The following is a 26,210-nucleotide window of genomic DNA, read 5'->3' as shown; positions in this document are numbered from 1 at the left end:
AGAAAACAACAATTGCCGAACAGTTTTAAATTTTTTTCCGAAGAAATATTGACAAAGAAAATATTTTTTCTGGATTGTTCAGAATTTTTTCCGTAATTGTGTACGGATATTTTGTTTGAGATTTGCTGCCTTTGGATTAATCTGGATTGGGTTTCCAGACTTTCACTATCTCGAGCAAATTGGGAATATTTTAAATCTCTGAACTCTGCCAGAATTTTCCACGTTTGTGTGTGGAAGGAAGTTGGAAATTTGTCAAAGCAATTTTTGGAAGTTTGCTGCGTAGTAGTGAGTAATCATGCCTAGATTACGTTCTGGACGAGCAAGATCCGTTTCTCCTGTTAATGGCGCTCCGGATGAGTTAAATGCAACTATGAGGGAGGCACCTCCGCCCATAGAATATCAACTAATGGGCGTAATTGAAGGCTTAAGGGATTTGAACAGAGCCGTTGTAGAAAGCCGTACGGATATTACTTCTTTACGGAAGCAAATGGATGACATGGAAGAAAGAATCTCAAGAACCGCAATGGGAAGTTCCAGCTCAACAAGGAATGATGTGCAGCTGCCAGAAAGAAATATATCAGATCAGAATGTTGCCGGTCAGCCCGACAATTCCAATGCAGAAGTCCGTGAAGAGCAAGTTCCGAGCAGGAACGTTGGAGATGCTGCATCTCATCATGAAAGATTTGTGTACGCAGAAGGTATGTGTAAGTTGTACGACTTGCCGCCATTTACCGGTAATGCAGACGAATGGCCGTTATTTATTGCCAATTTTAATGATACGACTGAAGCATTTAGATACAGTCATCGCCAGAATTTAATGAGACTCCAGAAATGCCTTTCTGGACCTGCTAAAGAAGCTGTTTCATCTATGCTTATTTATCCGAATGATGTTCCGAAGGTAATAGAGGAGGATATATTAGTACGGTCTCAAATACTTAAAGTGAAGCAATTCCCTAATATTTGTAAGAAGAAGCTGGATCAAATAATATCTTTTTCAACAACAGTGAGAAATGTAGTTGCCTTCCTGACGTCAGCTGGATGTCAACACCATTTGATGAGTACTACACTACTGGAAGAAATGGTCTCAAAACTTCCTGTCGAACATCAATTTCAGTGGGCTAGAGAAGCTGCAAAAATTAAACCATTCCCGACTGTGTCTGACTTTTGTAAGTGGCTGGGTGATTTGGCTAAAGTTGTGGGTATGATGCCATGCAGTTCCTCTTCACTGGTTCAGCCGCCAAATAAGATGATGATTCTCGACAAAACCAAGAATGTGAAAGAGAAATGTGAAATTTGCAAAGGGGATCATATCATTGCCAAATGCAGGACATTTATTGAGAAAATCGCTGTCCCTGAAAGGTGGGAAAAGGTAAAAAAGTTCAAGCTTTGTTTCTCTTGTCTTCATAAAGGTCATGGAACAACGGTATGTCGGTTTAAGAAGACGTGCGGATTGGATGGCTGCCCGCGGTTCCATCATAAACTGCTGCATGACGACAAAACTGTAGCAGATAATGCTACGCAAATGTTGAATTGCAGACATCCTCACGGTCAGTTAAGCAAGCTGTTCAAAGTTGTGCCTATTAAGCTGTATGGACCATCAGGATATTTGAAAGCATATGCCATGTTTGACGAAGGATCTTCTATTTCCTTGATCGACGAAAATACTGCCCGTCTGTTGGGACTTAAAGGCAAGTATTCAGATTTGACATTGCAGTGGTACGGAGAAAAGGTAGTAAAGGAGAAGTCCTTCCGTGTCAGTTGTCAAATCGAAGGAACTCATGACAAAGCTGTTAGATATGAACTAAAAAATGTTCATACTGTGAATGAGCTGCGCTTGCCTGTCCAGTCTTTCTCAAAATCGGAACATCCTGGTTTAGCTTCGCTACCTGTTGAAGAATATGTAGATGCAACTCCAGTAATACTTCTTGGTTTGGATAATGCTTTCTTAGGTGTACCTTCCGATGTAAAAGAGTTTGAAAATTTAATAGCCTTACAGTCAAAATTAGGATGGCTTATTTACGGTGGAACCGGGTATACTAATAACCAGCCAACGGTTCTACATCTCAAGGATGATGTACTGCAGAATGTTGTTCAAGAATTCATATCTAACGAAAAGTTCGGCACCAACCCTGATATAGTTCCTCTAGTATCGGATGATGATCAAAAGGCTATGAATATTATGGAGTCAACTACAAAGAAGACTGGCGACCGATTTGAAATTGGATTACTATGGAAGGAGTATCCACCTATTATGCCCAATTCGTTACAAATGGCTCAGAAGCGATTAATCACGATAGAAAAGAAGATGGGTGAAGATTCTGAATACGCTGAAAAGTACAAGTCAGAGATTAAAAAATATATTGAAAAAGGATACGCTAGGAAATTAAGAGAAGAAGAAGTTGCTGATACGCGTTATCCTGTTTGGTATCTTCCACATTTTGGCATTACAAACCCTCACAAGCCGGAAAAGCTACGGGTTGTTTTTGATGCGGCTGCTAAAATTGCGGATGTGTCGTTAAATTCTTGCCTTCTGAAAGGACCTGAACAGGCAAAACCTCTTCTAGGAATATTGCTAAAATTTCGTCAAGGAACTATTGCTGTAGCAGCTGATATCCGAGAATTGTTTTCGCAAATCAGAATACGTGAAGAAGATCAACATTCTCAAAGATTTTTGTGGAGAAACGGCAACACGAATGAACCAGTGCAACATTTTGTTATGGTTACCATGATATTTGGTGCTATATGTTCTTCTTGTTGTGCAGAATATATAAAGAATTGTAATGCTACAGACTTTGCCCAAATATATCCTGATGCCGCAGGAGCCATAATTGAAAAGCACTACGTCGATGATTTTGTTGCAAGTTTTAGAAACGAGGCTGAAGCAATCGAAATATGTAAGCAAGTAGTTTCAATACACGCAAAAGGAGGATTCGAATTAAGAGGATTTGTTTCCAATAGTAAATATATCGAAAATAGCATGAATGGAGCAACTAGCCAAAATGACAGTAATGTGAATATGGAGAAACAATCATCTGCAGATAAAATTTTGGGAATGTACTGGAATAAAAGTGAAGATGTTTTTCAATTTAAAACAAAATTTTACTCTCTTGCCGAAGATGTTTTGAATAGTTCCAGAGTTCCAACGAAAAGGGAAATGTTAAAGATTGCTATGGCTGTCTTCGATCCGTTTGGCTTGATTGCAGATTTCCTGTTATATTCAAAAATATTGGTGCAACAAACATGGAAATATAAGTTAGATTGGGATGATCCAATACCAAAAGACCTGCAGAAAAAATGGTGCATATGGTGGAATGAGTTTCGGAACATTCAAGAATTCAAAATAAATCGTTGTCTGTCCCCAAAGTTGTTTGAATCCGATATACAACTACATGTATTTGTTGATGCAAGTCAAGAAGCATTTTCAGCAGTATGTTACTTTAAAATTAATGAATCTGTTTCGTTCGTCATGGGTAAAATAATATGTGCGCCTATTAAGATATTGAGTATTCCCCGTTTAGAACTCCAAGCCGCCGTTTTGGGAACAAGGATAAGCCAAGTTATAATACAGAATCATGAAGTCAGCATATCAAAAGTATTTTATTGGTCCGATTCTAAAACTGTTTTGCAGTGGATAAATTCAAGCGAAAGGCGCTTTAAAGCCTTTGTAAGTCATAGAATTGCGGAAATTTTGCGTTCAACGAATCCTTGTCAATGGAGATATGTACCTTCTCAGCAAAATCCGGCTGATTCCGGAACACGTACTGTTCTTCCTCCGAAGTGTACTAATAATAGCATTTGGATAACGGGTCCAGCATTTTTTAAAGAAGACGAAACTCATTGGCCAGGAAATGAAATTATTTTTAACAAGGGTACACAAGAGGAAGAAATATGTTCTAGCTTGCATGTGTGTACGGTTCAAGATCAGTCGCTTATTAACTACCATAATTTCTCATCATATACAAAGCTAAAAAGGAGCGTAGCTTGGGTATTACGATTTGCTAGGTTGAGTCCCGTTTATTCAGGTGATTTGAATAATATCGAATTAGATCGAGCTGATAAAACAATCTGTAAATTGGTACAAGCTGAATGTTTTAAAAGTGAATTAAGGGCTTTAAGGGAGGGCGTGTCAATATCAAAAAGATAGTAGTTAGTTCCTTATTTGGACGATGATGGTATACTTCGTGTGAAGGGACGTTTGGATGAAGCTTTGTATTTGCCATTTGACGCAAGAAGACCAATAATACTACCCCAAAACCACCGAGTGCCTAAATTAATAAAGGAGTATTATCACAAAAAGAATCACCACCAAAACAAAAGTCTCGCTATAAACGATTTGCGGCAAAGATATTGGATTCCTAAAATAAAAACTCTGTATAAAAGGGTGAAGCATGAGTGTCTGACATGCAAAGTTGATTCTGTTAAACCGATAATACCACAAATGGGACAATTGCCACCGGATCGAGTTACGCCATTTGTAAGGCCGTTTACGTATACAGGTGTGGACCTTTGCGGTCCCTTCGACGTGACAATTGGACGTCGTAAAGAGAAGAGATGGGCCGTAGTCTTTACATGTCTAACTGTAAGAGCCGCTCATATTGAACTTGCCCATGATTTGTCTACAGATGCCTTTATCTTATGTCTGAGAAATTTTATAAATCGCCGAGGTACACCCGTACGAATCAGGAGTGATAATGGCACTAATTTTATTGGAGCACAAAAACTTTTAAATAAGGAAGAACAACTTATTAATGAACATGATCTTTTTGAAGAAGCATCTAGCCGAAATATAGAATGGATTTTTAATTGCCCGGATAATCCTAGTTCTGGTGGCGCATGGGAACGATTAATTCAGATAATAAAACGATTGCTGCAGAAAACACTAAAAGAATCATCTCCACGAGTTGAAACACTGCAGAGTGTGTTAATTGAAGCTGAGAACATCATAAATTCAAGACCACTGACTGAAGTACCTGTCGCAGCAGAAGATGATGAACCTCTTACACCAAATCATTTTTTAATCGGCTGTTTAAATTCTACTCAAACTCCGAACGTAACGGATGAGAAGTTGTGCATTCGTAAACAATGGAAAATTGCACAAAATTTGAAAAACCGTTTATGGAAAAGATGGATCACGGAATATCTTCCACAACTGATTTGTATGACTAAATGGCGAAATAAGTCAGTTCCTGTTGAAGTTGGCGATCTCGTAATAGTTTTGGACAAATCCCTTCCCAGAAGTCAATGTTTGAAAGGCCGGATTATAAACGTTTTTCCTGCCAAGGACGGCCAAATTAGAATTGCGGAAGTTAAAACAATAAGTGGAATCAAACGCAGACCTGTATCGAAATTGGCAGTTTTTGCAAAGAATATTGGTGAATCGGATTGATTCACGGGGAGGAGAATGTTATTGCTTTCTTATATACACCTATTTATAAATACTTTGTCAATTTGTACTTTGGAGTTATACAAAATTTAAACACACATACACAACACATACATTGAACGCAGTAAACTTAGATTTTATGAACCTTTATGTAAATCAAAAAAATATAATTTTCATTCATTCTAAAATAAAGAAACGTTGAGAAAACAACAATTGCCGAACATCACCAATGTATGGAAGAAAAACCAAATCCAAAGCAGTAAAAAAGTTCTTCAATTTTAAGTAAAATAAAAAAAAAATAATTAATTGATTAAATAACACTATGCAACATTTGTAAGCTAATTACGTGCAAAACACTTCTGCCGAGCATTTTAGAAAAAACCATATTTGGGTTTTGTTTTCTTACATCGGGGTTCTGATTTCATGGCCTCATCTAAACATGGTGAAATATTGACTTTCCATAGCAAATCGGGGCTATAACTCTGAAACCAGTACTAATCTTGTTTTGACCTCTGCAGCAAACTTGTAGATAAGAGCAAGAAGAACGTTTTTGGAGCAATAATGAAAGTGAAAAACTGCATTTATTGTCTAAAATTATTGAATATATGTATCTAAAAGTTCCATAACTGGTACATATTTCGTAGCGTATCTCCAAAATTGTTAAATTTTGTTAATGTTATTTTTGAGAAAAGTATTTGCTGAAATGTAATACACAACTCTTCGGAACATTTCATTATTGTAAAATGTCGCGTCGTTTTTAGCATATTTTTTTAACGACAATTTGATAAATATGTCAATAATTCATTGAAATCCCAAATGTGAGAATAAACTACCTATGTGAACATTGTTTGATATATATTTTGTAGACGGTATAATGATATGAAATAGAGTTTGACAATATTTTGAAGAATTGCCAGGAACATAATTTGGAAAATCTTAGGAAAGCTTACTTGGTTCAACACCCAAAGGTTGATGCAGGTGGATGCAGTTTTTCCTACTTCATCTGTTTGACATATAAGTTTTACTACTTTAGGGCTACAATATTGCTGGCGACTGTAAAGAAACATTCTTATTAATTTCTGAGATAAGGACCGCTCAGTGGAAAAAAAGGCTCAGTTTAGCCCGGTATAGATGAGGCCATAAAATCCAAACCCGATCTAAGAACACAAAAACCAACTGAGGATCTTGTAGTCTGAACATATACTTTCCGAAAATGCCCAATAGAAGTTCTTTGCATTTACAGTGTTGCGCACTGTAATTAGTAAATACAATTGAATCGCAATATTTTTATTATTTTTCCACAAAAATCAAATAAACATTGAACAGCAACCATTAGAAAGTTCTCAGCAAACAACTGAAAAAATTGTTCTCTCATTTCGCTGTCCTTTACTGAACTTTTGTGTAAAAATACAACATTTAGTAATATTTCGTAATAATTGTTACGAATTATCAGGTAAAGGACACTGCTAATATTGACAAGCAATATACCACAAGATGAGTTGGCAGGAAAAATCGAAGATAGATTTTTTACTAATTTGGAAAATTGAGTTTGTAGCTAAATTTGAATTTTAGTCTTATTTTTAATAAAGATAAAAATCTAAAAATATGAAATGTCAATGTTAATAAACGAGTTAAAGACGCAGTTATTCTAAATTCAGATAAGATTGAGTTTCCCTTTTCAATCAACCTTACTATACACTTACAATAGGTATACATCTCCATTCCACTCTTCTGCCTAACCTATTATTCCGCAAACAATATAGAAGGAGATTTCGTCAATCAAGGATTTCTGCCCGATTCCAATTTTTTGTGCATTTATAATACAACAAAATGTATAAAACACTCAGACTAGAATTATTGACGGGGGTTTAACAATGGTTGAAGCTATGAGATGTTACAGCCAGTAATTAAATCCATTATGTGATCAGGAATTTGTTTAAAAATATCTATCAAATCTGCAGTTTCCTATCAAAACTTAAAAAAAACATGTAAAATAGGAAATTGAATTTTCAATCTACCAAAACAGAATATTTTTTCAGTCCCTAAATGAAAACCTTTTTTGATGTATGTATGTGTACAAATACTAAGTATGTATGTAAGTATATACTATGAATGTTCTTCTTTCTTCGTAATACCCAAAAATTGACTTTTGCTTTTTGTTTTTAAAAAATACATGGGGATTCTGCACTTTATGCAACGATTTTGAATGCATGGTATGGAATATTTTTCTACTTCTGATTCTGTTTCTGACACTATGACTTTGATTATGTGTAGTTGTAGTTTAGCGGTAAAGTTTGATGTTGTAGTTATTAGTTTCTCTTTCTATGTCGTAAGTTTTTTTGTAATTTGTTTAATTTTTTGTTTTTTTTTTATGTGTTGTTTGCTTGGATCCAGTTTGTGGCTTGTTATTTTATTTTAATCTGCAATATAAAATAATTTAAGATGTTATGTTACTTATGCATGTATGTATTTTAGGTGTATTGTATATAACTCCGTGCGATGGAGTGATAGTATGTATATTTTTTTAATTTTCCCTTTTTAATCTCATGTAACCATTTTGCTTGTATGTATATATAATTTTATTTTTAAGTGTTATTTATTTACGTTTTATAAAAAAAACTTCTCATTCTATTACCACTTAATTTACTGCTTTCCTTATTTTTATGTCGTGTTATAACTGCTAAATTATCACTACAAGTTATGCGAAAAAGTTTTCTGTTTTTGAGGAAATTAAGTTTTCTAGGTTTTGGGATTAGAATAACTTTGCTACGAGTTAAAGGTTTCAATGTGAAATATTTTGATGATGAATTGTTATGAAATTTCTTGATGAGTTCTATTTTACAATGTTATTATATTCGAGTGTAATGATTTGATTTGTTATTATGGAATGTATTGGAAGTTTTTGGATATAATAATTCAACCAACATTTCTTTTTGTTTTTTCTAAATCAGTTTTATAATTTTTGTATGTGTATTTGCTTCATTGATATTTACGTATTACATGAGAATTTTAATTGAAAATTATAGCTAAGCCTTCAAATTACATAACATACTTAATTAAATTATGCTTTATGACGTTTTGAAAGTATATTTCATTATTTACACTTTTCTGAGGTTTTGCATTCAGTAAATTTTTAAGTCTTAACATAACTAGGTATTTTTGTTAATTTGCTTAAGTGAATGTAGATTTTCTTCGCCATACTCAAAATGTTTAAATGAAAAAAAATGTAAACTTAAGATTGTTTGTGTTTAGTGAATTCTTACTTTATATCTTATGTTGAATATCCTACTAACAATTTTGAAGTATATTTTTTAGTGTTTTTTAATATGTAAATCCATTATATAATATTAATGAAACATTTGTTGTTAAGTTTCTATTTTCGTCAGTTATATTACTAAATCTCTAAAGCGATTAATGTAATTTCCTAAGCTTATGTTGTGATGTCATATATGTTTTTATTGTATTACCAATTTTAATACTTAGTATCTACCTATGAACTATAAACTATTACTAAAATATTAATTTGTATATATATTTTTATTTTTTTTTTATTTAAGAAGCACTTGAATATATATTGTTAATAAAAAAGTTTCTTTTTGTTTTATATATCTAAATTTTTGTTGTTTTTATTATATGTTTACTAAACAAAAAAATCATAAAAACGGAAAAAGTTAATCATTGTATTGTATGTATACTTTCTGAAAAAGAAACTCATAAAATCAGTAGAGGGATATATTAAATGCAAGATACTAAATGTTTCACATTTGACATAAAAAAGTTGAAAATGTACTGGTGGTGCATTGAATATAAAATGCATCATAACAACTTTTAAGATGGCGCGCGGTATTAATACTGCAATGAAACTAGATATGACTTCGGCTGTAGATTTGGATATTCTTGTACAATTTCTTAATGTGAATTTTAGCAATAATATTAAGTTCTTTTATTCGTGTCAAAAAGTTTTATCATTAAGAAATGACAGGTCTTTACCTGAATTCTTCTCATATGTAACACTACTAAATTAACCTTAAAGACAACTAAGAAATAAGATATGAAAGACTATTGCTTCGGATCTCGCCAAAGATCAATATCAGTTACTTTGTTTTTGTTTGTAGACATGCTCAGGCGAAGCATTTTAAAATTAACCAACCCTGCTTTTAAAAAATATTTGATTCATTTTAGTTTACAAACAAATAACAATTTCCACAATAACAGGGCGCAATTCAAATGAATTTGTTTTCGAATCGTCATAGAGAAATATACCAATAATTTTTCATTCAAGTTGAACTGAATGATCGAAGAGATTTTTGCAAATGAACGGAAGACTAGTTTTTATGTTCCTTGTGCAGCTAGCTTATCAGGCATATTGGATTGAGTTATAAATGGTGGTTCAGTTGAAAGTTCGCTCAATGTAAGCTTTGATCCAGAACCAGAAAACTTTTACTATTTGTGCCACTTTTGCAATATTTTGAGAAAAAGCCGTTCCCATACTTTAAAAGCTAGCAAAAACTTTTTAAAAAAATTGCCTGAATAGAGTTCTCTTTAGACACATTTATTTATGACAAATTTATTTATGTCTTTCACAATAAATCATAAGATTTATTTATGTTTTTTAGTTCTTTTAAGATTGTTCTGTGCCACGTCATCTTCGGTCGGCCAGGTTTCCAGGGCCGTTTATACAACATTCTCCTCGTTTTTCTAAGGGCGTGGCCAATCCAATTCCATTTTCGTCAGCATATTTGTCTTGTCTTGTTAACTTGATTAGGTCCTCGTTTAAAATTATGTTAGGCCAAAATATTTTGCATATTATTGGTAGACATTTGTCCACGAATACTTAAGTCAATATGTTGTAAACGAGTAAAATGTGAAAAATGAGATACACATACCACTTTATTAAAAAAGATCGGGAACGGAACAGTAGAAAAAACGTAAAAAAAACTGGAACAAATTTCAAAGTCGACCTACCAGCCAATCGGAAGGCGGTATCCATGTTACTATTACACTCAAATTTGTCATGTAAAAAGTTTTTAAAGATAGCGTCATTCAGTCAATTCAACAATGGCGCTGTTGTTTGAAGAGAATGGGGCGGTTTTTCGGGTAAAATGTGTAAAAATTTTAAAAACTGTTTAGTTCTGGAACAAAGCTTATGTTAATTTCAAACCTGCTTTTGCTGCCAATGGGACTAGCTCGTCTAGTTTGCTTTGCATATCATGGGAATTCCAAGATCCAAATCTACAAGTTTTTTTTGAAAGTCCAGACAATACCGCGTTTTTTTCTTTTCTAACGTCAGCATAATTTCGTCTAATACCACAGCGAATAACAATGAGGAAAGTGTTCTACTCCGGCATTTGTAATGACATGTAAAGATGCGTTTGAATACATTGCTATAACTATTGTTATTATCTTTTTTGGCATCCCTTTAGTTTGTAGTGCAGTCCATATGGCATTATGGGAGATTGTATGAAAAGTCAGTGGTGTTCGAAACTCGATGAACTGTTCGCCTGTTTCTGTATGTCGAAAGAAGAATGTGTGCGAAAGAAACACGTCCAAACTCTTGTGTGTTTTTCAAATCTGTTGTTTGTTTTGAAGCAAAAGTAAAGGTAAAATTATTTCGAAAACTAAAGTTCGCGCGTGTTTTATTCGCACATATTATTCTTTCGACATACAGAAACTGGCTGTTAGTGTTAGAGTGTTGGTTTGGTCCAGACAGTTTTTATGTGGGCTGAAACCAACTTGTTCATTTCTTCTACGCATTAATAAGTTTACCGTCGTCGTCTTTGATTAATGCGGTTCGGGATGAATTAGAGTTCGCCATGCACCCAACGAGTTGGTGTTATGCTCTCATGTTATTAGAACCTGCCACGGTTTCTGCAACTTCAGCAAGATTTTTGGCTAAGGTTTCACAGCCTCTACAACGTTTTTATAATGTGCTGATAATGGCGGGTTGTGTATTTTCTTTTCCTTAAGTTAGTTTCTTTCTCTGATAAGTTGTCGAGTTTCGTTCGTTATCCACATCTTTCGATTTTCTTTTTGCTTCGATTCGATTTCTTCATCGGTTATATTCTTTAGGGTTTTGTGAATGTCTTCCCATGATCTGGAGTTGGACATGATGCTTTCTCTCAGCAGTTCTGCCACCCTATTTCTTTTGGATATATCCTTTAGTTGTTCTACATCCAATCGTTTGTTTTTGTTTCATTCATTTTGGGGTAGACCTTTTTTAATTTTAGTCTAATTTTTATCAGCACAAGCTCATAACTATTTATATCTGCACCTCTTTTTGGGCGCACGTTATTTAAAGATCCTCAACATTTTCTTCGAATACAAATATGATCTATTTGGTTTTTTGTACTACCATTTTGAGATGTCCATATGTACTTATGGGTTTTTATTATGTGGAAATATGGATCCTCCAATCATCATGTCAATCATTGTAGTTTTTTATTCCAATCCCGTGTTTGCCTATAATATGGGATAGACCTATATTATCGCTATCGATTTTTTTTTTTTTTGCATAAAAAGAATATCGCGTTTGGAACATTTCGTATTGTTGCAGTTAATTGGTCGTAAAATTCAGAGTGGATCCCGCATCTTCCGTTGGAGCGCAACATTATATTATGTGTAGACACTTTCTTATTTTTATAAAAAAATCTTTTGATGCGTTCCAATTGAATTGCTTTATTTCTTTCAATATTATGAAGCCAACACCATGTTTGCTCCTCCCTTTCTTGTTACTATGCAATATCAGGTTTCCATTTGCTGGTGTTGTTTCATCTTTTCCGCACCAACGCATCTCACTAACTTCCAAGATGACTAGATTTAATTATTGAAATTGGTCTTCTAGTTGAGTCAATCTTGAAGTTGCTCGAAGCGTTCTAACATTCCATTGTCCAATTCTAATCCTTGTTCGTGGTTCAAATGTCAACGGGTTGGAGGGATCGTAGTTCATTCTTGTATTAGTTTCTGTGATCGATTTAATATAAGACGTGCTGCTGATTGGGCCCCAGAGTCCGAACCTAACATTAGGTTGTGATTAGTTTTGTATACAAATCAAATGCATTTGAGTATTTGAAATTTAAGAAAAAATTAATGAAATTATATTAATAAGAATTTTTTGGTTTGGCAATAGTAATGTTTTTTACCCAAAGTAATTGATTACATTTACGTGAATGACATGGTGACCTAGATTGGTAATCGTTCGTTCGTTGCTCATTCAGCCGCCCATTGATTTTAGTTCAACTAACTAACGAACTATTGTGAACTTTATCGCTTTATATAGTTCCTACGCTTTATTCAATGAATGGTTTAATTGAACTAGTTTGTTTGTAAATTATAGTACGTTTATATATAACCGGATTTAATAAACTCGCTGGGTTTCAAATGTAAATTCCTTTGCTTAACCCGGCAAAAAAGCTCTAATATATCACGATTGCACTATTACAATAACTGCGTTATATATTTATAGCACATTTAAAATATTGCCAAAAAATCCATTTCCGCACCCAATATACCTGACCAGCTGCTCAACCACAGATAACACTAAATGTCATGTTGCATGCATGTTAAAGTATATAAATAGCATTATAACACATTCTGCAAGGAGTAGAAGTATGTAAAATATATGGAAAAATTTTACATTGTACCTTAAGAGATATCCGAATATATCATATATCCGAAACATTTCGACAATCGAAGAAACTCATTTGACTTTGATCAATTGTGAACTACATATGTATTTTAAAATTAAGATTAAAAAATATCTGCCTAACTTTTAAAGATTTATTAGATATGAACATTTTCAAAATAAATGCATTAAAATATTCGACAATTTACAACCGACAATCGGCAGCTTTGTACACGCATCTTTATAAAAATATTTTTGTAAATTACACTATGCGACACTATAATTATTAACCATATTCTGACATCGCAGCGTGATAGAAGACCAAACATAAGAAGACAAGTGTCACTTAAAATTTCACGGTTATGGGCCCACAAAGACCTGAGCCCTTGATGTCAAATCTTTTGTCAGGCTCATATCTTCTAAAGTTGTTTATTGAGATCTTAGATACTTTTTTGTAGTTGCTGTATCCTTAATTTCAGTGGACCAGAATCGAAGAGAAAAGTATAAAAATCGAATAGTTTTAAAAGTGTTTTGCTATTTTCGCCCTTAACAACCACTCTTAGACAGTTCGAATGTTCCAGAAAGTATTTTACTGACGCCTTTGCTACATTACTGTGGTTGATTGTTTTCTTGAATTTTGAACGGATTAGTATCTATGGGGCAGAAGCCGAGAAAAGAGGATAAACATCGCAATTGTTTTGCTATTTTTACCATGAAGAATCGTTTCTACAGAGTTCGTATGTTGCTTATTGATATATAAGGTTTTTTTTTTGATCGGTTTGATATCTGTAGACCAAAATCCGAAGAAAAATTTTAGCGGAAATTTGAACATGACGATGTTCACCATGAAGATGAGGTTGAATGGATTTTATGTGTTCGCAATTATTACTCTTTAAGGCGAGAGCTACAACTCTGCTTCCACGAATGGATCCAAATTCTTAAAGGTTTAGAAGATATGAGCCTGACAAAATGATTCCTTTTGACATCAAGGCCTCAGGTCTTTGTGGGCCCATAAGCGCGAAAGTTTAAGTGATAGGGAAAAACGCCTAGACACGTGTCTTATTATTTTTGGTCTTCTATCAGGCCGCGGTATCAAAAAGGGTTAATAAAACATGATTAAAAAATTACACAAAGTGTTATATTATATTTTTACAGGAGTATACAAACAAATGAAACGAAAGAGCAGTACACATTGTCAGTTTTGAATGTCGATATTTCGCAGTTATCGATAACTGTCCAACCGTCCAGCAACCACAAAATATTTTGTAGTTCCATGATGAATGACAAAAATGAACGGGCGCACTAGCAAGCACCAACAAAGCTGTCATTCAAAACTGGCAATGTGTACTCAGCTTTAATAATATATTTCATAAAAATAACTAAATAATTAATTCTGTTCTTTTTACTTTAGATATTTCTACGCTTTTATGTTTTCTTTCTTTCAATTAGCAATTACTACAATTTGTTTTTTTTTTCCTTTTTTCAAATATCTATTTGAATGGTTTCATAACTTCTGTATCGCATTCGTTATTTTTTACAAGTATTATTTTTTAAATAAAGTAGATGTGCTTTCTTCTTATTATGTATAGTCGTATATAAACTTATACATATTTTTTTGGTATATATTTCTTGTATAAATGATTATAAGTTTATCATCACTGTTTGTATTTTATGTATGTATATAATTATGTTTACAAAACTTATTACAAAATTTGTGTATCAATTACAAAAGGAAAACAATTTGTATTAATGTATTACTAATTCTTAATTTTATGAAAAGTTATGTATTCATCATCATACAGTAGATATTTACAATTTAAACATCTTTGTAAAAAATACACAGTTTTTAAATATAACTGCATTTTCATTTCGTATAGAGTGTTACTTGTTTATTGAAATTAACAAAGCAAAGTTATAAGAAAGTTCTTTAGACTGTAATAATGGTAATAGCTTAATTATTTTTTTGTAGACATTTTATAATTTTTCGTATTTATATAAAATTTGTACCAAATCACATTTGATTTTTTGCATAAATAAAGTGAAAATATGTATCTAGTATGAGTTACTTAAAAATGTTGCATAGTTTCTTACACTTAATACTTGGTATGAACCAATGAAAGAATAAAAATGGTTTATGTATATTAAAAAGAAATCTAAGGTATTGCATACTGAAGACGGTGTATATACATTGGGGTGGCCTAATTTTTTACCATTTGATCTAGAAACCTAATATATAAAATTTTATGTTGTAGAAATCGTTGTTTAGCCACAACCATGAACTGTTAAATTTTTTCATCGATTAGAACATAAATGAGGTCTCTAGAACATTTTCGAAAAATTTACCTTCTAATACAAATTACTATGGAAACAATCATCGTTCAGGTGGCACGGGATAACGTTAACCGATCGCCATTAAATTCCATATATAAGGCTTTTAAATCAAATGGAAAAATTTCAAAAAATTGTATGTCGTTTTTTGGGCCGCCCTAATGTACATATACTAGATTTGTCTCGTTCACAAAAAACTATACATATCTCTAACACGATACTTGGACATTTGCATTACCAACACATTAGTTGTTTTTAGGAATATGATATTATAGTTCTTGTAAGAAATTTTAAAGAGTTATGCGAATAAACAATTGTGGGCTGAATATTTGATTCATGTATCATTTGAAATGTAGATGAAACTTCCGTGGTCGACTCCCAACTAAATGTTGTACCAAAAGAGATGGTGGACATATTCGCTTTTTGCAAATGGTGAAAGTATGGAAAAGCCGCCAACATCTAAAAACACATAGCTACATATATATACATACGTAGGTATAAGTTACGTATTTAAGTCAAATAAAATTTAGAGTGATACAAATATGACAAGTATGATGTAAGAGGGTGTACAAAATAGAACGTCGTATAACGGTAACGTAATAATTTCACTGGAATTTTGAACGTTTTTCAATTTTAATCAAGACAATATTTCATAGTAAGTTTTGCTTATTAAAAATTTTCTCAATGTCCAATAATTTTGCTAAATACACATCGCTCATTTACTCAAAGACTGACACATCTCAAAAAATCCTGTTTCGAGAAAAACTCGTTTTAACTTGGCGATTGAAATTTAACTTCCCTACTTACTAAATTTCTGTGCAAGATCAATGTAATGTTTCATAGACTCAAAAAACTTTTTTGTTGAATTATGCCAAACTGTAGTAAATGAGTTGTAACTCAATGAGTTTTAGAGATATCAGCAGGAAAATTTGATAGGAGATAAAATATAAGTCGTCGAGAAAATAGGAATTGGTAACTCAGCGAGCGACATTAGTAATATGTAATGATAGATTAAGTTGGACTGTACTTCAATATCTTCCACTTGAAATTCAAATTCTTAAATTAACTATTCATTTCTTTTAATTTTTTATTCCGATTATTCCAATTTGATTCGAATAATTCCATTGGGCATAGTCCAGAACTTGCCGCGAGTTGACGTGTTTGCTTTATGCTCCGAAAAAACAATCTCAAATCAAGTCTTTAAAAAAACTATACTATCGAAAAACAACATCATAAGTTGAAGCTGTGCAACCTGTGTTCATTAAAAACAAAACAAAAAACAAGTAAAAAACACACAAACATCATAAATAAGAAAAAATATATAAACAAGCATTAGTACAACAAAAATTGAGCAAACACAAGAGATTATGAAGTGCTAACTAAAAAGCGTTCCCATCAAAAAATAATCTGTCGAAAGTAAATTACATAGAATAACCGTTAAATTCAAAACGAATAAATCAGTGAATTTAAAATTTCAACTCTTTCGCATGGCGCCTGAAAGTATACGTTAAACTTGCTACTAATCGCAGTGTCACATCGTGTGCAAATAACTACTTTAAATGCGCCGAAAAGTATACTCCACATTTTATAACTTTTTTGATATAAAAAACTTCTTCTCACTCTCACACACAAACAATACACACGTACAATTATGAGTGAACAAAATGAATGTGAAATAACACAGGCGAATCTGTCGCTGAAAAATGAGAGTGTAGTAAAAGACTCAAGGGCTCCAAAATGCTATAGAGAGAGTTTCAGCCACCGTTTAATTGGGAATTACCCGAACACACCTCGCGTGTCTGACTCCCCTTTTCGCCTTTTACAAATATTGGATGAACGTTTCAGTAAACTGAGCGAGCGGCTTATGAACCAATTCAAAGCTACACTAATGGAGACAGAAAATCGTATCCTGAGAGAGTTTGACGCCAAGCTATTGGCATTTAGAAACGATCTCCATGCAGTAATATTTGCAGATGTATGAATCTTGATGTTCCAAAAGTAGAATCTATTCATCGTCTGCAAAATAAAAACAACACGAAAAACGCTAATTCCCCGGATGCGGTAATAATCATCAAATTTTTGTCATCATACGACAAAAATTACTTCTTGAAGTCGTTGTCTCGATATCGGAAAGCCAACTACTACAAACTATTTTTGAGCACAATTGGATTTAATTCCAACTCACAATATTACATATATGAAAATATTTCGAACTTAAATTACGCACTACTCCAAGATGCTATGCACCTTAAGAAGAAAGGGTTGGTGCAGGCAGCTTACACCTTTCGTGGAATCGTTTATATCAAGCGCCTCAATATTACCGAACTATCAAACCGTTACGTTTGCAATTTGAAAACGCAAATGTGAAACAATTTTAAAATTGTTATGTTTTATTACGAAATTCGTAGAAAAGTTTTGCTATTACCAATTGCATAATTTGAATATAAATAATTCTACCTTTAAATGGAAATTTGAATTACTAACGAATAATAATATTTCAATTGAAATGTTAGCAATTACTAATGGTATCCACGAATTACAATTTCATGGGAGGATTACACAATAATATCCGAAAATGTGTAGCGCCATAATAATTTGTATGCAAAATCATTAAGAAAACATCATATAGCTTATGCAAATGCACTATGAACATAACGGGATTTAATAAATTCGCTGGATTTCAAATGTCAGTTCCATTGCACATATGTCAAATCAATCCTCATCAAAATATTAATCTGGCAAAAAGCTCCAATCGTTTTTTCCTGGTCAAATCTCTGTAACTTTTGAACGGAGGTATTTCACTATTTTTCACATTCAGGTTTCCGGTGAATCAAAAAACGATTAAGTTCTGTCTAATAGTTCCTCTGCAATTCCAGGTCAAAGTTAAAATTTTGAGTTTTTTATATTTTTAAAAATATCAAACCCCAATCAATGAACTGTAAAAATACAAAATATTGAAAATGATTTTTTTAAATTAAAAAAAAGTACACCTCAGGCTTCCATACATATAACCATATATAAAAACTCATTTATTTAAAAAATCATTTGTGTAAAAAACCATAATTAACATGGGAAAACGGTAAGAAAAAACACTAATTTTTGATCATGTAATTTAAAAAAATGTAAAAAAGTGTTAAACGGATGGATTAGTCCGGGTACAAAAGTGTATATGGGCTGAAAGAGGACACTCACAGGACTCTTTGTGCGAAAACGAAACGTTGCTCTATGTTGTTCCCCAGTACTTGTAGTCCACAGAAATTGAAATTTAACTAAAATGTATTACTGTAAGATATCGCAATAGTTGGTAATGCAAACCATTTTCTTACTTGAATTGTAATGGCGACGCATTTCAGCAAAAGTGCCAACATTAAAACAAAAGTAGTCAAATACTGGAAACTCGATCAGGTACTCAATTCCCAATTTGTAGAATTTCATTTCCATGGCAGATATCTCCGCTTCTATTGGACTGCTTCTGCTGGTAAGTCAAATATCTGAGTTATTGCTATAGGGGGAAACTATAACAATAATAATTGTTCCATAAGGGACAGAGGTGACTTCTCTCATATCAATGAGTGCACCCCGATTCATATTAGCTCAATGATATGGGTCCTACTCGATTATGGATAGCAACCCAACTCCAGTTGCGTTGCCCACAGCAAATTTAGTAATAGAATTTTCTATTTCCGAATTAAAATTTACATTTTTTTACAATTAAATTAATAGCTGAAGGTTCAAAACACTGATACTGATTGAATTTGACAAAAATTTCCGTCTTTTTACTCATTTTAATTGTATGATTTTCTCCTCTGGCAACGCAACTACAGTTGAGTTGCTATCCATAATCGACCCTAAGACACCATTTGTAGAGAAGTTTTACAAGGCTGAAACACTCAGAAAATGTCGCCAACATTACTGAGGGGTACTGCCGGGGAATAGAAACCGCAACCTTCAGCGTGCAAGGCGGGTGTGCATACCATTGCGCAACTATGCCAATCTTAATATTTTGAAACTTTTAATGTGATGACAATTACCTCTGACTTTATTTGGTTTATTCGAAACATGTAACCTGCTAATCAAGAAGACCAACAATGCTTTAAAACAGAACCAAGTTGATTGTCGACAGTGGTCAAACTATCTAATATTATAGGTTTGGACTTTTTGCAATAGCCTATTTATTGACAATATTTAAAGGAGAGACGTTGCTTATTACAGATTCTGTAATAAAATTGCATAACATCTGATGAAGTCGGAGAAAAATATGAAACACACGAGTAAGTTACTACAGATTGTGTCGAATTTATTGATCCAGTTTCCCAAGTTTTCCTTGAAGTAATCTGTGTACATTTATGAAAATAACTACATTGATTTCGAGAGTGCTACAATTATTTTGATTCAGCTAGTCCTAAATTATCTGGTATAAAAGCCCGGGTGGCTGATAACTATATTATCTTTATTACGTTTATCCGTGAAAGGCTTATGCAGTGGTGTAGGGTATCACATAGTCGGCCCGATTGGACTATAGCCTTTGCTCACTTGTTTTACTTTACTTTTTTTGTGAAACACCTCGAAGTAGCTCTTTGAGGACTGGATCATGGAGGTTAGGTATGACCGAGAAAGACGCATTTTAATTTTTTTAGCGATTATCCGTGTTGCCTAGGCGCATGAGCTTTACAATGATACGTAAATGTTCAAATGACAGAAATACAGAAAGAAACACTAAAACGTCAACAGTTATATTTTTATATATTTATTTGCTTTTAAAGGGTGTAGTTCTGCAAAAGAAACCACTAATTAAAGAAGACCGTATAAGTCCTAAATAAATACTAAATATGTTAGTGTCAGCGGTTAAATATTAAAAAAGGGTCAAAAGGGAATAATCTACATATATATTCCTTCAAACGTATTCCTACAGAAAACACTGATAGTGAATATGGACGTCTGAGTTTTAAATTTATAAAAAACAGGTTGGCATGAGTTCGCAAATTTCAGAGTAAAAGGCTCTAACGTATACAAAGTTTGTTTATATTTGGTCTGTTCCAAAACTGCAAGAATCTCCTAATTTTTTCTATTTTTTCGATATCACAAAGGAAAAATTATTATGTAGTAAAAATTTTTAGATTTTTGTAGGTTTTGGAACAGACATTTTGTTATTCTAAATATAAATATATCTTCTGTAGTCAGGTGTAAACAAAGACCGCTTGAGCTTTAAATATATACCAAAGTAGGTTACCCTTTAAAAATGACATTTTCCATTTTCATAAATATCCAGATCTAAAATGATTAGATGCCGCTAATTATAATTGATCTGTTCCCCTCTCTTTTTAAAATGGTAAAAGTGGCAAAAGTAGTATTGTAGAGAACTAGTCTTATATCAGTCGCATACTTTTTCAAGTATGCGAACCCTATTTCAAACCAATTATGGGTACGCAATCGAAAGATCAGTCGGATTTTCCATTATTTAAAACTTAAGCTGAAAACTTGGCTTGTGGGTTAAACTTCTTTACAAGGATTTATGTGAAGAATATGCGGAATTGACATTTGAAATCTAGAGGGATTATTAAATCCTATTTTAACTTCATTTAAAATGCCGATTTTTAGATCTATCGATATGGTCCGTTCCAGAACTTCAAGAATGTACTAATTTTTTCGATATCATAAAAGAAAAATTGTTATTGTAGTAAATTTTTTTAGATTATTGCAGATTCTGTACTTGGATCCTCTATCGCATTTTTGGTTACCCACAAAAATCGGTAAATTTAAGAGGCAAATTTATGAATGAAAAATGCTAATAAAAGTTGACAACACTGTTGCTATCGGTAGCGACAATTTTAGTTTGGTTGCTAACTAACCGACAAATTTCGTTAATTACCGAAATTATGAGCATTTAAATTTTACCGATTTTTGTTGGTAAACAAAAAATAAGTTAGAGAATCCCACTACTGGAACAGGCATACATATACATACATACTCGAACATATGTACGTGTATAATTGGTATGTTCCAGAACTGCAAGAATTCACTAATTCGATTTTTAGCGATTTGTCCAAAAGTTCTAATCTAATTTCAATTCCACGTTTTTTTCAATTTCATTAAATTCCCACAAACTATATGAGAGGTTAGTGGGGAAATTCTTGTTCTATTACATGATGAGAACTACAAAAGTACATATTAAACGAATGTCTTCACCAATTTGGAGAAAATCAATCGACCACAAAAATATGACCTTTTCAAAACTAGAAAAATAAACGATTATCGGATTGCATCACACGTTTTTGGATCAGGTTTCCCATAGAACAAAATATGAAAGATTTTTTTTCAATCTGTTTCAAGCAAACCGTTCCCGTATCCCGAAATCTAGCAAAACTTGCACTTCTCTCTAAACAAAAATATCGCTGAATAGCGTTCTCTTTAGAAGCTTTTAACACGACAACATGAATGCTGGCATCTGAATGGATGATACGTTGATTTAGACATACAAATATTTCAATGCAGAGCATGCAGAGAGGACGACGAAAATATGAAACATTACCTGTGGCATTACGCAGCTTTCGCGACTCTAAGAACCCAATTTCTGGGAAACGGCGCAATTCGAGAACTTAACTGGATATGAGTTCAAGAACTTAAGGGTATTTATAAAGGGCACATAATTTCTAAAATTATGAAGTTAGTAGAACAACATAGATCTAAGCACACAAAAGACCCACACCAACTTGTTACAACAACTTTAGCTACAACAAAGCGACCAATTTTTTGTTTCGGAATCGAGTGATTAGTACGTTTTTATATAACCGGATTTAAGAAACCCATTGGGTTTCAAATGTCAATTCTTTGCTTATACGTCAAATAAATCCTCATTAGAAGGTTAACCCTGCAAAAGGCTATAATATAAACATGGCCTATGTTTATAGACTGTGACAGACGTGCCGCACACCAAAACACCACTTATAGATGCGGCAAAATATTTGTTAATATGTTTGATATTTTGTTAAATTTGAAAAAATAAAGCCATAATAAACATGTGCTTCTTTGATTTCAAAAACAAAAGATTGAAACAGCTTCTTCTTTTTCAATGAATTTCCTGCGATCCAAAACATTTTTGCAAGAATTCTTCTATCTGTGAAAAATGATACATTTAGTGGAATGATTTGGAAACATTCAAATAAAAGAGGTAACGAATTTTCACTCATGTTTCCCAAAATATTCAATCAAATGTGAAAAATTATTATTTTTTAAATTCCAATAATTTAGACATTTCCTTATTTTGGTTACATATACTGGTGACACTAACATTACAAACTAAAACAAATTTCTATGCGGCTGTTGTTGAGTTGTATTTGTTGTAGTATTTACTTTACCTTATTTGTTCTCCCATGGCTGTGTCACTAGACCCATTTTTAAATGTGTACACTTCGACGAGGGCCGATTATCTCCCTATCCTGAATAACAACGCCTTCAGATTATCTTTAAAGATATTTCCCTTGTGTGTAGAAAATTTATTCGAAATGTTATTCTACTAAATAAATCTCCAATTATATAGACGACAGACTATTCTTACTTCATATTAAGAAGCCCTGTGGTACCTCTTCTGAATCTTTAAAAACTGTCTTATAAAGTTCGGACTTGCATCAACTTCCTGTATTAAACGTTTTGTATGGTATTTTGATCATACGAGTGTGTCTCCAGAGCTGGTATTACATCCAAAAAATTTTTGGTCAACACTATTTTTGTTTCATTCGATTTCATTACGGTTATAACTCTAATTGGCGAGTTATTTTCAAATCCGTAAGTAGTTTTTCTCCTTTAGTTCTTGTTTTTTTTCGCCGAGTCCGAACGACATATTTTACGGCATCACTTCCAGCAAAAATTTTGGTAAGTATATGTCATTACTTCATTCATTACCGAGTAATGAGTGTTCATTAAACTCCGCATTATCAACATATAATGGCTTACACATAACTAATTACTTCCTTAAAGCCTGGGTACATAAGCTACCAAGCCTGCTTGCTTCCGATAAAATAATAAAGAAGGCAAAGCCAATTTTCGAACTAGGTTGCCCTTTTTATTATTTTATAATGCATGCTACTGCACCACGGTGGCACGTTGGCTTCATCGTGAATATACGTGGGAAAATATAGAAGACCAATATCCGACTTTCTAAGAATTGCCTTTTTTGAGTACTTTAAACGAGAATTACGTCATCAGGATAAATCATGGTCCGGCGGGCGGACGCAGGGAAGACTATAATTTAAATTGAAGCCACTCAACCTCATCAGATACTTTTTTTGCTTGATGATTTGCGATATCTTACAGAATCTATTATGGTTGACTTTTAACTAAGTGTTAATGATTTTGCTCGGAGTGTGTGGTGAGTTATTGTTTTCGACTGATATGCGCATAATATAAGAATATGGGAGCGTCTCCGATATCGACACAGGCAGACCATTGTGGTTTAGAACTTCAAAATACGTAAACAAATAGGGACTCTGAATTGCATCAATGTGGTGTCAAACCACACATAACTTCAAAATTGAAGTAAAATCGGGTGAACAACTTTTAAACATGGTAAACTAGAGAGTCCATATTAATCATTTTATATTTTGATGTCATTAAAATTTTCAAAACTATACTGTATAAGGTTCTTATCAGATTATTTGTTTGTTTACTTCGATTCAAATCAAACCTACACAACCAATAGAATATACGGACACGAATCTTCATTTTTAACAAAGGCCGGCCGCTGCTTTTTCTAGCTGCTGGAAAATGTAATTAAAGCTGTTCTATTTGTTCCGTAACAAATCGTAATTAACAAATCTTTAAGACAATTTCAACAGAAGACCTTCGATAAATTTTGGGATCTCTAGCAGAAACTTATATAAGAGGGTAAAATAATTATGTTAGTATCAGGTAGGTGAATAATATCAAATATTCATATTATCAGTACCGTCGCCTATATCCAAATTTTAGTTTATATAATGAGTAACATTAGAATTGTTTAAAATCTTAAATTCACATTTTTAAAACGTTTCTCACATATAATTTCCAGTAACATGTTTCAGTGTACATACCTTCTATTCCAATTAATTGCAATTTAAATTCAATTAAATCATTTCTCCCAAATTCCATTATAAAATAAATTGAGAAAACAAAAATATTTTGATGTATAATTTTGAATTGAGTGTCTTTATTAAAATTGATTTGTTTTCATTTCAAAATTCCATTGACAATCAATGGAATCAAAACTAATTATGTAATAATAATATTACTAGATATAGTACAATGTATGCATCATGTAGTATGTGTGTAAGTGTGTAAATGTATGTAATAATAATTAAATAGCGAAAACTAAAATTATAAAGCGTTTTATCGTCTTCATTTTAATGTTAATTCATGATTAATTATAATTAATTAATTTGTTAGTATTATTTTCACTGATCATGTTTATCATCTTCAAGTATGGCACATAATTTGTTATTATTTTATAAAATAATTGCAATAACTTTTTGTTGTTGTTATTCGTCCTCCATTTTGAGTTTTAATTTTTCTTTCATTTATCAACTTGTTGGTTGTTTTTCTTTTTTCAGTTTATTGTAAAAAATAACCAAGGTATACATTTTATATTGATTTTGTTGTCATTAACTTCGGTTTTAGCTTATAATTTTAAAAATATTTAACACTACTTAAAAGTATGGATGAGTATTTCTTGTTGTTTTAAATTTGTTTTCTTTTGTTTTTCATAAATATGATAATGCATTTAATGGTATTTTTTGTAAAAGAAAAAAGAAACAAAAAAAAAAATGAATTGCAAAAAGGTTTCAACAAAATATATATTCATAATGATTTAAGAATAAAAAGCACTTAAATAAGTTAGAATAAAAAATCAACAAACTTAAATATTATTTTTTAATATATTTTAATTGCTATTAGTTAATTTTAGAGGCAATATTTAAGAAGAGATTGGTAACATAATTAACAACTAGTATTAGGGGATATTAGAAGACCAAGGTTGGTAAAGAGATCGATAAATTCTAAACGTTTTTTCCTTTACTTTTCCAGCGAAGTAGTAAAGGATTTGAGAGCACCAAGCTTCAAAAAGTCAAATTATATAACTGGAAATTCGTATGAAAACTCGAGTTTATATCAATCATTTAATAGCACATTACATTTTTCTGTCGAATAATTCAAAAGTTCGCATTATTTCAATTTTCTATTTTCCTTTAAACTTTTAAAGGCAAATCGCTTAAGTTTGAACAACCAATTATACTTATAAATAATTACTAATTTGCAGTAAAGTCTTTAAATTTACCAGCAACCAATGTTTTTGCTGCTCATACACAATGTTTATACGGTCTTGATAACTTTAATTACAACCTTACTTTCATAATTCTCGAAAGAACAACAACAATATATTGTGAAGGTAGGGTACCAGCAAAAAAACTAATTATTTCAACCAAAACATTGATATCAATCGACTTGGTCTTCATAGAACCACTACGGCTTTAAAAATAGATAACTACAAAGCCTGGTCTGAATCAGCGACGATTGTCCGAACGCAAGCTGAGTGGTGTCCCTTTTTATTATACATCTGTCTTGCAAATCTCTTACCTCCCCCAGCACATACATACATACCCATATTATACAGATGAATGAATTATAATCTCATCCATTGTAAACATGTGTTCAACTACTTAGCCACCATAATAAAATTCTTTTTGGAGGGTAATCTAACGTTATCCCCTTATTCACTTCCTGGATAAATGAAGTCAACTTAAAGGTTGGGTTCCAATAACCCCCTTGACTTCTCTTTGCACGCAGGGAAAAAGTCACATGGCACCGCCGCCATCGAGCGCTCTGTATTCGATTTTGCCGACCCAGTCGTGA

The 26,210-nt window shown here is 32.6% G+C and overlaps 1 protein-coding gene across 1 annotated transcript; it reads left to right on the top strand.

The window, feature by feature from the left end:
- The first annotated feature begins 295 nt into the window (after window positions 1-295).
- On the top strand, window positions 296-26,210 carry LOC141392326 (uncharacterized). The gene is made up of 3 exons (XM_073965276.1): window positions 296-3,054; window positions 4,381-5,050; window positions 26,145-26,210. The coding sequence occupies exons 1-3, from the start codon at window positions 296-298 to the stop codon at window positions 26,208-26,210; spliced, it is 3,495 nt and encodes a 1,164-aa protein (XP_073821377.1).

The sequence above is a fragment of the Musca autumnalis genome, unplaced genomic scaffold, assembly GCF_047663935.1.
Source record: "Musca autumnalis isolate F117 unplaced genomic scaffold, ASM4766393v1 scaffold_2, whole genome shotgun sequence".
NCBI classification, from domain to species: Eukaryota; Metazoa; Arthropoda; class Insecta; order Diptera; family Muscidae; genus Musca; species Musca autumnalis.
Note: the sequence above shows the minus strand (reverse complement) of the source record. Positions and strands in the feature narration are given on the sequence as shown.

Excerpts from the sequence above, each read along its gene's own strand:
- LOC141392326 (XM_073965276.1), top strand. The coding sequence starts at position 296 with ATGCCTAGATTACGTTCTGGACGAGCAAGATCCGTTTCTCCTGTTAAT. Across the intron at positions 3,055-4,380 it reads GCAGATAAAATTTTGGGAAT|GGTGAAGCATGAGTGTCTGA; the intron begins GTACTGGAATAA and ends TCTGTATAAAAG. Across the intron at positions 5,051-26,144 it reads ATTCTACTCAAACTCCGAAC|GGAAAAAGTCACATGGCACC; the intron begins GTAACGGATGAG and ends CTTTGCACGCAG.